Raw genomic sequence first — 17,865 nt, forward strand, 5'->3', positions numbered from 1 at the left:
CGTCATAGTATAGTAAGGCATAAAAAGGGATAAAAAAATGTCAGACTATAATGAGACAAAAAGTAAAAAAAACGTCACAGTATAGTAGGCAAAAAAAATCCAAAAACCAACATAGTAGAGGAAGGCATAAAAACGTCATAGTATAGTAAGGCATAAAAAGGGATAAAAAAATGTCAGACTATAATGAGACAAAAAGTAAAAAAAACGTCACAGTATAGTAGGCAAAAAAAATCCAAAAACCAACATAGTAGAGGAAGGCATAAAAACGTCATAGTATAGTAAGGCATAAAAAGGGATAAAAAAATGTCAGACTATAATGAGACAAAAAGTAAAAAAAACGTCACAGTATAGTAGGCAAAAAAAATCCAAAAACCAACATAGTAGAGGAAGGCATAAAAACGTCATAGTATAGTAAGGCATAAAAAGGGATAAAAAAATGTCAGACTATAATGAGACAAAAAGTAAAAAAAACGTCACAGTATAGTAGGCAAAAAAAATCCAAAAACCAACATAGTAGAGGAAGGCATAAAAACGTCATAGTATAGTAAGGCATAAAAAGGGATAAAAAAATGTCAGACTATAATGAGACAAAAAGTAAAAAAAACGTCACAGTATAGTAGGCAAAAAAAATCCAAAAACCAACATAGTAGAGGAAGGCATAAAAACGTCATAGTATAGTAAGGCATAAAAAGGGATAAAAAAATGTCAGACTATAATGAGACAAAAAGTAAAAAAAACGTCACAGTATAGTAGGCAAAAAAAATCCAAAAACCAACATAGTAGAGGAAGGCATAAAAACGTCATAGTATAGTAAGGCATAAAAAGGGATAAAAAAATGTCAGACTATAATGAGACAAAAAGTAAAAAAAACGTCACAGTATAGTAGGCAAAAAAAATCCAAAAACCAACATAGTAGAGGAAGGCATAAAAACGTCATAGTATAGTAAGGCATAAAAAGGGATAAAAAAATGTCAGACTATAATGAGACAAAAAGTAAAAAAAACGTCACAGTATAGTAGGCAAAAAAAATCCAAAAACCAACATAGTAGAGGAAGGCATAAAAACGTCATAGTATAGTAAGGCATAAAAAGGGATAAAAAAATGTCAGACTATAATGAGACAAAAAGTAAAAAAAACGTCACAGTATAGTAGGCAAAAAAAATCCAAAAACCAACATAGTAGAGGAAGGCATAAAAACGTCATAGTATAGTAAGGCATAAAAAGGGATAAAAAAATGTCAGACTATAATGAGACAAAAAGTAAAAAAAACGTCACAGTATAGTAGGCAAAAAAAATCCAAAAACCAACATAGTAGAGGAAGGCATAAAAACGTCATAGTATAGTAAGGCATAAAAAGGGATAAAAAAATGTCAGACTATAATGAGACAAAAAGTAAAAAAAACGTCACAGTATAGTAGGCAAAAAAAATCCAAAAACCAACATAGTAGAGGAAGGCATAAAAACGTCATAGTATAGTAAGGCATAAAAAGGGATAAAAAAATGTCAGACTATAATGAGACAAAAAGTAAAAAAAACGTCACAGTATAGTAGGCAAAAAAAATCCAAAAACCAACATAGTAGAGGAAGGCATAAAAACGTCATAGTATAGTAAGGCATAAAAAGGGATAAAAAAATGTCAGACTATAATGAGACAAAAAGTAAAAAAAACGTCACAGTATAGTAGGCAAAAAAAATCCAAAAACCAACATAGTAGAGGAAGGCATAAAAACGTCATAGTATAGTAAGGCATAAAAAGGGATAAAAAAATGTCAGACTATAATGAGACAAAAAGTAAAAAAAACGTCACAGTATAGTAGGCAAAAAAAATCCAAAAACCAACATAGTAGAGGAAGGCATAAAAACGTCATAGTATAGTAAGGCATAAAAAGGGATAAAAAAATGTCAGACTATAATGAGACAAAAAGTAAAAAAAACGTCACAGTATAGTAGGCAAAAAAAATCCAAAAACCAACATAGTAGAGGAAGGCATAAAAACGTCATAGTATAGTAAGGCATAAAAAGGGATAAAAAAATGTCAGACTATAATGAGACAAAAAGTAAAAAAAACGTCACAGTATAGTAGGCAAAAAAAATCCAAAAACCAACATAGTAGAGGAAGGCATAAAAACGTCATAGTATAGTAAGGCATAAAAAGGGATAAAAAAATGTCAGACTATAATGAGACAAAAAGTAAAAAAAACGTCACAGTATAGTAGGCAAAAAAAATCCAAAAACCAACATAGTAGAGGAAGGCATAAAAACGTCATAGTATAGTAAGGCATAAAAAGGGATAAAAAAATGTCATACTATAATGAGACAAAAAGTAAAAAAAACGTCACAGTATAGTAGGCAAAAAAAATCCAAAAACCAACATAGTAGAGGAAGGCATAAAAACGTCATAGTACAGTAAGGCATAAAAAGTGTTAAAAACGTCACAGTATAGTAAGGCATAAAAAGTCTTAAAAACGTCATAGTATAGTAAGGCATAAAAAGTGTTGAAAATGTCATAGTATAGTAAGGTATAAAAAGTATAAAAAAAGGTCACAGTATAATTAGGCATAAAAAGCCTTAAAAACATCATAGTATAGTAAGGTATAAAAATCACATTGTATAGTAAGGCCTAAAAATTCAAAAAAACGTCATAGTATGGTAGGGCTTAAAAAGTCATAAAAACGTCACAGTATAGTAACGCATAAAAAGTCAGAAAAAGGACGGTAGAGTAAGGCATAAAAAGCCTTAAAAACATCATAGTATAGTAAGGTAAAAAATCACATTGTATAGTAAGGCCTAAAAATTCAAAAAAACGTCATAGTAGAGTAACGCATAAAAAGTCAGAAAAAGGACGGTAGAGTAAGGCATAAAAAGCCTTAAAAACATCATAGTATAGTAAGGCATAAAAAGTCAAAAAAAGGACAGTAAAGTAAGGCATAAAAAGTAAAAAAAAAGGTCACATTATAGTAAGGCATAAAAAGTCATAAAAACAACATAGTAGAGGAAGGCATGAAAATGTCATAGTATAGTGAAGCATAAAAAGTCTTAAAAACATCACAGTATAGTAAGGCATAAAAAGTAAAAAAAAACGTCATAGTATAGTAAGGCATAAAAAGTCATAAAAACGTCATAGTATAGTAACGCATAAAAAGTCAGAAAAAGGACGGTAGAGTAAGGCATAAAAAGTAAAAAAAAAGGTGACATTATAGTAAGGCATAAAAAGTCAGAAAAACGTCATAGTATAATAAGGTATAAAAAGTCAAAAAAAAAGTCACAGTAAAATTAGGCATAAAAAGTCTTAAAAACATCATACTATAGTAAGGCATAACATTTTTTTTAAAAGTCATAGTATAGTAACGCATAAAAAGTCAGAAAAATGACAGTAAAGTAAGGCATAAAAAGTAAAAAAAAGGTCACAGTATAGTAAGGTATAAAAATTAAAAAAAAACGCCATAGTATAGTTAGGCATAAAAAGTCATAAAAACAACATAGTAGAGGAAGGCATAAAAACGTCATAGTATAGTAAGGCATAAAAAGTTTTAAAAACTCACAGTATAGTAAGTCATAAAAAGTCATAAAAACGACATAGTAGAGGAAGGCATAAAAACGTCATAGTATGGTAGGGCTTAAAAAGTCATAAAAACGACATAGTATAGTAAAGAATAAAAACGTCATAGTATAGTAAGGCATAGAAAATTTTAAAAACTTAATAGTATACTAAGGCATAAAAAGTCATAAAATCGTCGTAAGGCATAAATCTTTTTTAAAAGTTATAGTATAGTAACGCATAAAAAGTCAGAAAAATGACATAGTAGAGGAAGGCATAAAAACGTCATAGTATAGTAAGACATAAAAAGTCTTAAAAACGTCACAGTATAGTAAGGCATAAACAGTCAGAAAAACAACATAGTATAGTAAGACATAAAAAGTGTTAAAAACATCATAGTATAGTAAGGCATAAAATGTCAAAAAAACGTCAGTATAGTAAGGCATGAAAAGTCATAAAAACTTCATAGTATAGTAAGGTATAAAAATCACATGGTATAGTAAGGAATGAAAAGTAAAAAAAAAGTCAGGATAGTAAGGAAAAAAATTTTTTAAAAAACTTCATAGTATGGTAGAGCATAAAAAGTCATAAAAACATCATCGTATAGTAGGTCAAAAACTTCATAGTACAGTAAGGCACAAAAAATTTTAAAAACTTTATAGTATAGTAAGGCATAAAAAGTCTTAAAAACATAGTATTATAAGGTATAAAAATCACATGGTATGGTAAGGCATCAAAAGTCAAAAAAACGTCATAGTATAGTAAGGCATGAAAATTTTTAAAAAATGTCATATTATAGTAAGGCATAAAAAGTCTTAAAAACGACTTAGTATAGTAAGGAATAAAATATTTTTTAAAAACGTCATAGTATAGTAAGGTATAAAAATCACATAGTATAGTAAAGGCATGAAAAGTCATAAAAACGTCATAGTATAGTACGACATAAAAAGTCTTAAAAACGTCATAGTATAGTAAGGTACAAAAACAACATAGAATAGAATTGCATTAAAAAAAGTCACAGTATAAAAAGGCATAATAATGTCAAAAAAATTAATAGTACAATATTGTGTAAAATGTCATAGTATAGTTTAATTTTTTTAAAAAAGTCATAATATAATAAGGCATAAAAAAGTCACAGAATAGTAAGGTATAAAAACGTCAAAAAATGTCATAGTATAGTAAGGAATAAAAATTCATTGTATAGTAAGCCATAAAAAAGTCAAAGTTTAATATTACATAAAATGTTTTGATATTTTGATATACCCACCATTTAATTGGTTAATCCAGCTAGCAACCTGACTGCTCGCATATAGAAGACAGAAGCCAGTTGCTTGCTAGTTAACGCTACCTATCATGGTTAAGTAACATCAGTTGACATGTTTCTGGTGACGTTAGGTACCGCCGTGATATTCTCACAAGACATGAACCTACAGTGGCCCTAATCCTCTTCCATATATTGCCAGTAAAATGTACCTAAATTATCATAAGTAAAAGCACTCATTCCAATAGATTATTGTACTGTATATAACATTATTAGATTATTTATGCTGACGTTTCAGTGTCAAAGCAGTACTGTAATGTAGTAGCCGGTCAAAATAGAGCTTAATGGTAAAACTGATGTATACATTGATAGTACAAAAGCCACAAGTAGACAAAAAATTGAGGAAATTTGCAGTATGCAATACTCAAATTGGAACTGTCAACAGACATCAACAGGAATGTATGAATGTGGTTTATTTATTTCCCAAGCATTGTTTCCTCTATGTTGCTGACACTGTTTGATTGATTTTAATAAATGAAAAAAAGAAATATCTCCACAGTTAAAATTTGGTACTCTTAAGTAATGTCTCCTTCTGGATGAATTATAATAACTTTAATGATCTGATGATTTATTTCACACCATCATCAGGTCCAATACTTCTATTTATGACCAAATACCTGCAGAACTCAAGATATTCCATCAGCCTGAGCTGAACTTTGTGTTGTGATAAGTACCAAGCGTAAATATGCCAACATGTTAAATTAAAATGCTAACCACAATAGACACTGTACCTGCTAAAATATCAGCATATTATCAAACACTTGTTATGCTTGCAAGAAAATACACATTCAAATATGAAGGGACAAAACAAGACGTTGCTTATTTTCATAGATCATTTATTCAGATTAAGTGCTGAAAATAAATACAAAACATTTCTGGAACACATCTGGTAAAGTGACAAAGACCTGCTTCAGTCAGGTTTTGCTTGTCAGAAAAAAGCTTCAATTTACTTTGACAGCTTCAGCTGCAATTTGGAATTTCATTGTCTGAAACTCAGGTATCACACGTTTTAACAAACTTCTTCTGACTCTTTCACCATGATCGCAGGATCAAGGATTAATTTACACATTTCCAAATGATTAAGAACCTTCCACTCCCAACTAGAGAGTAAAACTGTGTTGACCTTTTTTTTTTTTCTTTTTTTTTTTTTGTTGAAACCTCTGAGTTTCTTTGCTGCAGAGCCCTGCAGCTGGAAGGGAACTGCTCATTTGTGGCATGAACAAACAACAAATATGAGGAGGCAATGAAAAGATGGCACACAACGTTATTATGGATGACTCATGGAAACATATTTCACAGGTGCACTGCCATAAAAAGGTTTGTAGCATCCAATTTACTAGACTGAGAAAATATGTCCTGCATTAATTCCAGTTCAACTTTTGTAATTAGTAGATTTGACACCAGATTAAAATCTAAGTGCTATGGCAACCACACAGACGCTGTATGGCTAACTGGGCTAACTAGTGGGAGTCTAAACTAACTATATTAGTAGCATATATTTAGACACAACATAAACAAACAAAAAACTGACAGGGGTTTGTATTTAAACATGAACTCTGATATTCTACACAAGTTAATCAGCTATAACCCTGCATAATCCTGGATTAATTACAAGGGCCAATATGAATCAGTAACGTTAGCTGAGACCCAGTTGTGTATCGGAGTGATGAAGGCCTGTGTGTTTGTGAGTATGTCCTGTAGAAGGCACTGGCACACTTGCAGTACAATCTCCTTTACCAAAAGTATCAGAAAAAGACATTCAATGCCAACAAATATCATGTTCTACCACAGATTTAACATCAACGTTAATTTCAACGGAAACACATATGGAGAAAAAACATTTTGAAGATGAAGTTGGAGAAGTAACTAAAGAAGGTAGTTGTGTACTGTTTGACAAGAGGGCAGCCATTGGAGAGAGAGGCAGTTGTCCATTAATGTCCACTTAGGACACAGATCAGTATGTGTTCAGCCACAACTATGGAGATAAGTGGAAGTGTTTGCTCGTGTGTGTGTGTGTGTGTTTGTGTTCAGTCATCTTCTATGTTAAGCTGCACTCAGAGGAAAGGATTAGCATCATATTTGTGCGTAATGATACAAGTAAGGAACTGATATTTCTGTGTGTATAATTCATCTGTGTGTCTGGGGAGTTCTACGAAGGCAAATGGGAATTGTGTTAGTATGTTTCTCTCTGTGTGTGTGTGTGTGTGTGTGTGTGTGTGTGTGTGTGTGTGTGTGTGTGCTCGTCTGTATGTGTGTGACAGGCTGTTCAGTCATCCACCCCGATGTTGCGGAACAGGTAGGACATGGACTCTCCGTTATGGATGCGGCGGATGGCCTCCGACAGGATCATGCTGATGTCAGCCGTTTTGATCTTTGGACACTGAAGCTTCTGGAGCTCGTGGGGAATCGTGTTGGTCACCACCACCTGGAAAAAAACAAAACAAAAACAAAGTGTGTGAGAGAAATATTAGATGAGAGAGATGAGAAAGTGAAGAGGAAATAAATAAAAGTAGAAACTCACCTCATCGATAGCCGACTCCTCTATGAACTTGGGAGCGTCGCAGGAGAGGATGCCGTGTGTGGCCATGACGTAGATCTTGTAGGCCCCTCTTTCCTTCAGCGTCTCCGCTGCTGCCACAAAACTGTCAACGTCATCGATGATGTCATCCTGAGTGAGTAAAGGAATGAAGTTTGATGCTTAACTCACATTTCTTCCAGACTGGTACCTAAACAGCTGTTAATACTAACATTAGCTATGTAGTGATGGCAGAATGACAAATAGCTCCTTAAACATGTCAAAAGTTACTGTATGTATAGAATAAAGCAGAATGATAACTAATGAGATATAACTGACTCGGTTTTAGACTGTAAGTTGAAGTGATCCCTCAAATGGACTCTAACATCCGAGTTTCTGTATTTGACAATTTTGATGTATATTCAGTTAAAAATTTAAATTTTACTTTGACAGAATGGACTGATTTGTCAGATGCAGTCAGTATCCCTGTACAGTAATCTACATAAAGTACAGTATTTTTGTTTTAAACATTCACTTTGACACAGTCTGTATTTTCTAAGCATGTGTGATGTTTTGCTCTAAACTAAACTGGGATCACACCGTGAGGCACTGGATCTCTGCCAGTCCTTCATCAGTCATTAAATGGGTGTTCACATTCTCTTGGCTGATACTGAAACAGTGATTTCTAAAACTCATTACAGCTACAGCAGAATAGAAAAGAATAAGCAATTCTCTGTGGAAAACCAGTCTCTGCATCCACTGATAATGGCATCATGAAGGTATTGTCCCGTAGGGAAGGTTTCCTTTATCTGTCTCAGAGACACAGCTGAGTGCCAGGACGCCGACCTGCAGCTTCTTCTCTGCTGCAGCCGCTGATTTGGCACATTTCTCATTCTCACTGTTTGTTTTTGTGTTTGCAGTTAATCTTTAACGTATGTGACCTCAAATGTAGCAAAACACAATACGTAAAATAAAGAAAGACTTACTAGAAAAATAAAAAAAAAACAATCTTCTGTATTTACACTGAAAGGCCATAATAATGCACTTAAACCAATCAAACTGTATGCTCTCACCACTATGATGGCGATGCGTCCTCCTACATCTCCTACCACAGTGATGGGAGGTTTCTCTTTAGGGATCAACACTGGAAACAAAAATGAAAAGGACACAGAGACAAAGTTACACACCTATTTATATTGCAAAAATTGGTGTTTACATGGTTTATCTTTATTTGTGTGTGTGTGTGTGTGTGTGTGTGTGTGTGTGTGTATTACATGGTATCTCCATGCTGGGATGAATGGCTCCAGTGGTCTTGACGGTGGGTGGGGAGTGTCGCCCATCCACCTGGTCTGATTCAGCGTCCTGAGCTTCACCGTGGATCACTGCTATACCCAGACGCAGCCGTTCAGCAAATGACTGAGCCCTGCACACAGAGAGAAACGCAAATACAACAGCTGTTAATGACAACATACTAAGCTCCTTTATCTGAAGCCTTCAGCTGTTCAGAGGAAGTAGAAACTTTCTGCCATAAAACGTCACCGGCACCCCCCAGCAATGTACGCTGCTACATAGCGGAAATTTTGGACCCTAACTTCCTCAGCCAAGCAGAGAGTGGTGAGAGAGGGAACAACACATGTGTATGATTAACATGTTAATTAACACTTAAAATATAATGAGTTACAGCTCAGAGGCTCAGCACAGTTTAAGGTGATTTCATTAATCAGGTGCAGAGAGCCTACCTTTTGGCAGAAGCTGGAGATTTGGCCACAATCACAGCATTTCTATAATCAGGGATCTGGAGGTTCATGGAAAATGAGGATGCAATGTAAAAAGGTCAGATTTGTATACAATTGCTAAACAAAATTGCTTAGTCAATATCCTAAAAGACTTTTCTCTTGTAACACTGAAAGTGAAAAAAAATGTTTGAAAATACAAACAACAAACTTTAATCTTACTTGTCCATGTATGTAAACTGAGAAGTGAAACAGGGCCGTGAAATAACAGGCTAATCTTACATTTTTCCTCATCACACTTAAAACACCAGGATTAACTAGCTCTGTACGGAAATGCAGGAACAAAGTGGTTTCTTTATTTCCATTTATGATCCGGTGAGGATGATGACCTTCTGCCAAGGTTGTGTAGCTTCAGCCACTTGACCGTTTTCTTGTTTTAGAAAAATAAAATGATTACTAATAATAATAATGATAAATTAAATCAAATCAATCACACAGAATGAAATTTAGCACCCTTTTTGGTCATATCGACCGAAGTAAAGAAATTATAAGCTGCAGAAAATGGATGGATCAACCAATGAAAAAAGATTAGAAAAAACTTGCCCATTATGAGACGATAAGCTCCCGAGCTACAGAAGCTAACAGCAGTGACTGTGTTTGGTATAGGTCTGAACATGTGCATACAGAAAGGCACTTAAAGACTTTGGAAGTCTTTCAGATTCCCTGACAATGTGCTAAAAATCTAAAAATAGCGTAGCGATAGTAACTATAGGGGGCGGGGCTTAGTGAATGATACAGGCACAGGAAAAATAAACCATTAACAACAGTTTGTGCCCAGTGAGGTTAAAGGTAAGAAAACAATTCATGTTGCGCATTAATGTGTGTCTTTACCTCCTCCTGTATGTACTGCAGCAGGAAGGGCGAGGCTCTCAGATTGTCCACTGGGATGTTGAAGAAACCTTGAATCTCTTTCTGATGGAGGTCCATGGTGATCAGGTGTGTGAGACCTGCACAAACACAGTCAGTTTGACAGCATTAATGTTTACAGTTATGACAGCACAGGCTTCACCAGCAGCTATGACAGACGTACTTTCAGATTAGTCTTGTAAATACGTCATCGTATTTTACTTCCCGTATAGTTTTCATAGTAAATGTTACAAGCACCCTGTGATCCTAGGTTTTCTTTTGTTGTAATTTTGAGTGAAGACATGCTATAAGTGAGTTTTCCGCTGCTTTCCTCCTGTGTTGTGCCTTAAATCAATTCTCTCCCACTTACCAGCTTTACACATCATAGAGGCAATGAGCTTGGAGACAATGGAGCCCCTCTTCCTCATCTTACACTGCTTGCTGTAGGGGAAATAGGGGAGGACTCCCGTGATGCTTCTCGCACAGGATGTCCTGCACGCATACACCATGATCAGCATCTCCATTATGGTGGTGTTCACATCCCTGATACAGCCGAGGGACAGAGGGAGGAGATGGAGAGGAAGACAGTATTAATAAAACATGTGATAGGAGATGTCTCAGGGGGAAAATGTTAAAACTATGTTGAAATGTTGAATTGTGGGTGTTTTCTTTCTTACTTGGACACTGTCTGAATCACAAAGACATCTTTGCCTCGCACCGACTCCTGGATCTGTACCCTTGTTTCTATGGAAACAAACAGGGTGTGAGAATGAGAGAGTAGCAAGAAAACATGCACACATAAACTTACATTCAATTGCACGTGCACACACACTCGTACCTCATAACAAAGCCTGCAAGGCCTTACAGCTTCATTAGAGGGCTGAGCCCTTTGTGCCTCTCATACAAACACACACACACACAGTGTGAAATTGTAGATACTAGCATTCCAACAATGTGGCTCCCATGGAAAAGAGAACAGAAAACACAATGCTTCCTCACCACAGCCAAATGACACACACACACACACACACACACACACACACACACACAACTGCCATTAACTCAGACGTGTTTGTGAGTGTTTGAGAGTTAATGTAGGTTGGGAGCTAAGAAACCTGAAACTCGGTTAGAACACAGCAGTTAGAATTTAAAAAAAGGGCCATCGTGGTTTTGTATGATTTAATGCATTAACTAGAAAATGTGTATTTTCCACTGTACATTCTGTTTTTCAAATGCATACAATTAGTTTCTAGACACATTTTGTACATTCAGACAGTTTTCAGTGTCTTTTAGTTCCCTTTCAGTTATTTTGCCTGTCCTTGAACCTTGCCTGAGATATGTAGCCTGCTGAATACTTGCTCTGTTTTGTCTAACTTGCATCCGTATCTTGTAATAAACAGCTGCGAGGAGGGACAGTTTGAAAAGTCTGTCTGATGCTCATAAATAATCAGAACTCAGCAGAGGAATTCAAAGTCTCTGCAGCCAATGCTGTTAAAGGCTACAGCAAATAACATCATCATGTTACGTAACAGACTTATGTTCACAGAACTTGTTGTTTTAACACAACACATTCTAATAACAGCTACACATCATTTAACAACTAACCTGTTGACATACACAGTAAAACAGCTATCAATCATTTATCTGTGTGCCCTTCTCCCATGTGTCTTCATACCACACAAGTACTCTAGTGAACTATGCAGCCACTGCCTTGCAGGGTTGAGTGATGTTTACTTTAATTGTTAACAAACTATGATTGACAGACATGCTGTGTTTGTTTCTGATGCTGTTAACCACTTCATCTTAATAAACAAATAATGTCTTTGCATGGACAGTCACTCTCAGAACTGGTTTCACGCATGTGTCTGAACCCAGATTATCTGTACTAATAGTCTCAGATCAACTTTCCCGTTAATAATCAGTGGTGTACCACAAGGTTCTGTGTTATTATCTACAGAAACAACACTGTTACTCCAGACTTGTATACATTTCTTTGCAGATGATGCAGACTTGTATGCATATGTCTCTTCTCCAACTCAATACATGACTAGATTAGTCTGCTCTTCACATCTCTGCAGCTGCTGAGTGCTTGATCTCAGTGAGACTGTCTGATTAAATAAAGAATATGCTGATATGTAAATATCTAACCATGCACAAAGAGTCATTCCTCATCAGTCATCATCTTACCTCTGTTGGCTTCCTGGTAGACCTGCACCTTGCCAAGCTCCACCCCTAACCGCCTGAGAGAGAGGGACAAAGAGGGAAGAGAAGGAGAGAACCTCAGCTTAGGCTTTAAAAGCAAAACGTGCTTCATTGGCTTGAACAAAAACTGTTGTTACAATTTACGTAGCTGAGGTCTGTTTATATTCATACAGACAGCAGGAATGCTTGATGAAACGTGTTATTTTCTCCATAACATGAGAACATATATTTCAAACTGAAAAAAATTTACATACTGTCAGTACATATGGATTTATTTGTTGCTAAATTTCTCCTTTGAATTTATGGCAACTTTTGAAACATAACACACTGCACATTTTCTCCCTGTAAACTGTTAAAATGCTTTATTATATTGCCACTCCTCTCACACACACACACACACACACACACACACACATACACAGCATGGAATTTCGTGTCTGACAGGCCAGGACAAATATGTGGTATAAACATGCACAGACTCTCAGAGTCCAGGGCTGCATCACGTGTGTTTCCACTTGGTTTTGCAGTTTTTGAATGTTGTGTTTACACATAACATGATGAAATCTAGACAATGTTGCAGCTCGTCATGGAACTGGTTATTTTTAAAGAGGCAACAGGTGGTGAGGTCAGTAATGAATTTCACTGAATCGATATTCTTCGAGATCAAGTGACAATTTTGCATAAATTCAGCTTTTGTGTCACTTCTTATTCTTCTCCATTTGAAGCCTCCATATCTGCCCTCTGGCTCCTGGGTTTCACATCTTTACACATTATGAAAAGCTGAAGTTTCAACATTTTCTACAATATGTTTGTATGTTTTTATTTATTAACTTTACATTTAACACTTAAGTGTTAACACTATTCACTTTATTTAGTGAGGGGGTATCACTCAGTCACAGGGTTAAATGTGATTGTACAGCTGGTGACAGGGAAGGTGAGCAGGTCGAATGGCTCTGTTGTTTTGAGTTAATAAATTAAATGAAACATATATTTGTATAACATATATTGTTGGTTTGCATATATGTTTCCAATAAATACACTTGTAAGTAGTTCCTATTTGTCCTTTGCTTACTCATCGTGCTTCTCTGTGTTCATGATTTGAAAATGATAAACAAAGTCTGAGGGAAGCAGAAATGTAACCCTCCATCTAAAAAGACCATGACAATCTCCTGGAGTCAAGAGGTTTCAATATCTCTCTCAGTAATCTTTTGAATTAGTTTCCCCTCAGACAAACTACTACTTTAATGTGAGTCTCGGCATATAATTTAATTGAGAGAAAATTTTTTTTTTTTTTTTTTAAATATGTCAAAATTAACCTTTCTTTGGCAAATTGAGGTGGCAAAAGAGAGTTGTCATAACAACATATTTTATGATTCCTTTTGTTTAAAAAGGAAAAATAAATAAATATTCAAATATGAATAATGAATATTCACTGTTTCTTTAATGTAGTTGGACATACTAAAATGAGATAATTCTGCAGCATATGACAGGGGTGAAACAAACCTGCTACGCTCTGTTACCAAGCTGCAGGAAATACTTTGTCTTTGAAATTATGTTTGCACAGCGATTATATTTTGCTGTACCATTGTTGTCTTTTGTGAAGCTGAACCACAAACCACGCTCTGATCAGCCATACTGTAAACATTGCACATGTGCTGGCACATGGAGAACCAACAATTCAGATGGAAACACAGCACATCTAGACTTGTCTTTCAAGAAGCATAAGTGAAAAGAGTGTATCAGCATTCAACAGCTGCAGAAGCTGCTTTTTCTCTTCATTTGAGACAAAGGAGGCAGCAGACCTGTTCCCAAATGACTAATATGGGAAGTTTCCTCTTACGCGTGCTTTTAATATGTCAGCTATTGCTTCTGTACTCACTCTGCAATCCTCTTGCTCAGCTCGCGGCCGGAGGGGTGTGAGTTGGCGGTGAAGATGACCAGGCCACCCTTTGTGTGGTTCATGTCTCTGGGGTCTCGGCCGCTGCTCTCCCCACACTCAGGCAGTGGATCCCTGGGCACCCACGCTGCGCTGAGACCTTCCTGCAGTGGAGAGAGAGGGAGGAGCGGTTACTTCCTTTAAAATCTTTGTGTCAACTTTCATATCTCAAGTCAATGAGGAACAGGAAACACATTTTTGTTGGTCTTTAAAGACGTACAATAAGCCAATGAACATAAAAGTAGTTTTTCAGTTGAAGGGAGAATTAATATTTAAAGATCTCTTGCTCCTCAGTGTACACAATCATGACAGACAGACTAGAATATAAAAATACTATGATCACTCAACCTTGACTGGACGAGTAGGTACACATGTGAGTGTGTGAAGGTGGAAAGAAAACATCAGTTCAATCTATATTTGTATTCAGACTGATAGTTAGTCATAAGAACCTCTGCTGAAGTCATTCTCCACTCTTTTGAGCTGTGCTGAAATTACAAAAAAGCAAAAACTTCAGCATAACAATAATTAAACCTGGACACATATTCCTTTTGCCTCAGAATGGGACAGAGTTATTCAAGAAGCTTCCTGCAAAAAGCAATGAGGAGTTCTCCTTTTAAACTGTGTCACAGCATCATCCTTTTACTGCAGTTGAAATTCCCCATCTTTTTTTAGGCATAAATCCAAAAAAACACACTTACATCTTTGAAAAAAATGTGTATTATTTCACATCAGTACTTATAAGGTTTGATATACCAAATATACAGTGGGAAAAATCCTGATGGGGAGAGAATGGCTCTCCTTTATGAAAACCCATGCAATGCATTTACTCCTAAGCTTAAAAGTTGGACCCAAATGGGCATCACAGAAGTTTGGAATAGTTCAAATCAATTTCCTATTGTGAAACACTTCATAAATATATATAGAGCTGCAATGATTAGTCAATTACTTGATTATTCAATCGACACAGAATCAAGCAACTATTTTGACAAACACGTCATTGTTTTAGTCATATCTGAGCAAAGAATGCCTGAAATTTGATTACTGCAGCTTCTCAAATGTGAGAGTGTATCTTTTGCTCAATAACTACATTTTAATATCTTTTAGATTTGGACTGTTGACTGAACAAAGCAAGACATTTGACATCTTGAGCTGTAAAAAATAATAATAATAATAAGGAGCATTTTGCATTATTTTCTTACATTTAATAGCCAAAACAATTGATCCAACTAATCGAGGAAATAGTTGGCAGATTAATCAGCAGTGGAAACAACCGTTGGTTACAGCCCTAAACACATGCCAAGTCAAACCAATCATCAGATAATGAGCTTTTACTGTGAAGGGCCAACAGTCTTTGTACTACCTACCTCCTTGAACAAAGCTATTTAAATCTTAAATCTACTTTAACTGCTTTTGTCTTTCACAAACTCCTTTTCATACATGCTTATTATCTTTGTACTGATTTACAAATTTGTTCACAGATTTTTTATTTTGTTTATTATTATGTTCTTTAATTTTTAGTTTACCTTGCATTTGTTTGTGATGTGTGTTTGGGAGCATATACAGTCTATGGTTTGAGATGTTTAAATGGGGAAAGCGTTTCTGTGGGTCTGCTTGCATTCACACTTAAGGAAGTTTAGAGAACAATAACACAGCAAACAAAAAAGGCTGGGCTACAATCACATGCCATGTGCAACCATAATATAAACGCTTTACAATAACTGGACGGCTAATTGTCGTATTTAAATACATGTCTTAGAACAGCGAAAATTGTTTTAAAGGAGTCAATGACGTTTAATAGGCTTTTAATAGAGGGTAGTAATCGTTCATCCTAACTATCAACAGTCACGACATTAGCTTCCACACGTTGCTAAGCTAACGGGACAACACAGGACTTTGCCATTAACAGCGACATATTTTATTCGACAATGAATGGAGGTTAAACCGTCAAGTGGTATTGTCGTTGTAATGCCTGTTATGTGAAATCAGTTAAATTGATAACGTTAGCTTAGGTTTATCTTAAACGTTTGCCTCTGACATGATGACATAGCGTTAGCTACCGTTAACAGACTAACAGTACTAACGCGATAGCTCGCAAAAAATAATCTTGCCGTGGCAAAGCTCGTGAATGCGCGAATTAATTTTTCGTGCATCAGAATGCAAGTATGCCTATGTAACACGTAGAAATCACAATAATTACTATTAATAGAAATACAGGATGATAAGAATCCTCACCAGCTTGTGTGTTAAGTCCGGTTACAACCTGCAACCAACAGTATTTGAATCTACAAGCCCCTAGCTCCTTTTCAACCTGTTCCCTTCACTCTCTGACTGACTGCGAGGTTTTGTTCTGACGGAAGTCCAGCTCGACCAATCACAGGCCAGGAAATACTTCATTGGAGGTCTTAAGATGCATTCAAGTGTTCTTTTTAAACCCGTAAACAACCCATTCATCAGAGAGAAGTAATATATTGCAATCTGTGGTTTCAGTGATGTCCACAGTCGACACTTAATTTTGAAATGCAAAAGTTTTACGTTAGTGTAGTTTGCACTTTTTCCCTATCAGGTTCAGTCACTTAATCTAATTTCAATTTACCGATAAAATCCACTTTTACATGTAGGTTCGCTAGATTGCTCAGTTTCCGAAGATTGTGAACTCAAGCCTATGGTGCGTCCAAAAAGGTCCGTGCATGAAGTATAATTCTTCTGTAGTTGTTCACGTTGTATAATGAAAATGCGCTAAGTGCAAATGTATGCTGACGTTTGTGAGCTCTTTCTTCATTAGCCGATGCTGCCTAAACGCTGTTTGCGTGTGTTATTGCCCCATTAAATAAAGACGTGCAATTCAATTCAGCGCACCAAAGCGTCAGTTTGTTCCATTATCCAAATGTATAAATTATAAATACTGAAGTCATTCTAGAGGCCTACTGGGGATCTTATTTGAATGATCATGTAATCTTAAAAAAGAAAAAATGTAATTTTCCACACGTATGTGTTCTAGGATTACTCTGTACTTGACTTGATGAATATGAGCAAAGCAGGAGAAGCAGTCAGTCGGTTTCATTTTAAAGTATTTAATATTTTGCTTGCAGTCAGTCAGGTGTGAATAGTTACAGCTGAGTGGTTATATTTCTACAAATTAAAACATATTTGTACAAACTCTGTGCCTTTATCCTTTTAACGAACTGAACTAGACCTGTTAACGAGAATAAACACCAAAGCAGTCGTAGGAATTGTATGATTTGTGACTAGCCACTTGGGGGCAGTGTTTTTTTGTAGATGCTTCACACAACATCCTGACTTAGGTTGTTGATAAATGAAGTGACTTTTGAGTTTCAAATATGAATGGTTTTGATATGTAAAAGTTTCTGCCTGATAAGAATTATGATCCTTTCCCCTTTAACTACATATTGCAAGAACAACTATTCTAAATTAGATCCTGAAATGCAGTCAGGATGAGTACCTGCAGAAAGAGAAACATTTGGCTTGAGATCGACAGAGATGGTAAAAACAAATCTCATTCAGTTGTGAGAATGTGACATTCAAACAAAATATTTCTTTATACCAAAACTACCACTACCATTCATTAAATATGCATCTGAAGAGTTCTTCTGCTGCTGCCTCTTCTCCTTTTTCTTTCTTCTGCCTTTTAACATCCGATTTGTCCTCGTCCCTTAAAGCAATGCAGGTTCTAATGATGTCAGTCCCTGTTTTGTT

General features: G+C 35.7%; 1 protein-coding gene across 2 annotated transcripts; it reads right to left on the bottom strand.

Annotated features, from left to right (window-relative positions):
* Positions 1 to 5,678: 5,678 nt before the first annotated feature.
* Positions 5,679 to 16,471, bottom strand: LOC111223756 (phosphoribosyl pyrophosphate synthase-associated protein 2). Of its 2 annotated transcripts, XM_022748017.1 has the most exons (12): positions 16,384 to 16,471; positions 14,601 to 14,636; positions 14,095 to 14,255; positions 12,201 to 12,253; positions 10,691 to 10,757; positions 10,384 to 10,556; positions 9,999 to 10,114; positions 9,114 to 9,169; positions 8,649 to 8,797; positions 8,448 to 8,518; positions 7,381 to 7,527; positions 5,679 to 7,284 (listed from the first exon to the last, which is right to left on the bottom strand). In XM_022748017.1, the coding sequence occupies exons 2-12, from the start codon at positions 14,613 to 14,615 to the stop codon at positions 7,126 to 7,128; spliced, it is 1,167 nt and encodes a 388-aa protein (XP_022603738.1). In that variant the 5' UTR covers positions 14,616 to 14,636; positions 16,384 to 16,471; the 3' UTR covers positions 5,679 to 7,125. The 2 variants fall into 2 exon arrangements, with proteins under 2 accessions (XP_022603738.1, XP_022603739.1); XM_022748018.1 differs by lacking the exon at positions 14,601 to 14,636.
* Positions 16,472 to 17,865: the final 1,394 nt, after the last annotated feature.

Source organism: Seriola dumerili, unplaced genomic scaffold (assembly GCF_002260705.1).
Source record: "Seriola dumerili isolate Sdu_G_001 unplaced genomic scaffold, Sdu_1.0 BDQW01000113.1, whole genome shotgun sequence".
Lineage (NCBI taxonomy): Eukaryota > Metazoa > Chordata > Actinopteri > Carangiformes > Carangidae > Seriola > Seriola dumerili.

Coding starts and splice junctions, on each gene's coding strand:
- LOC111223756 (XM_022748017.1), bottom strand. Junction 10,758..12,200: donor CTACCAGGAAGCCAACAGAG/GTAAGATGATGA, acceptor TTGTTTCCATAG/AAACAAGGGTACAGATCCAG. Junction 9,170..9,998: donor TGCAGTACATACAGGAGGAG/GTAAAGACACAC, acceptor ATGAACCTCCAG/ATCCCTGATTATAGAAATGC.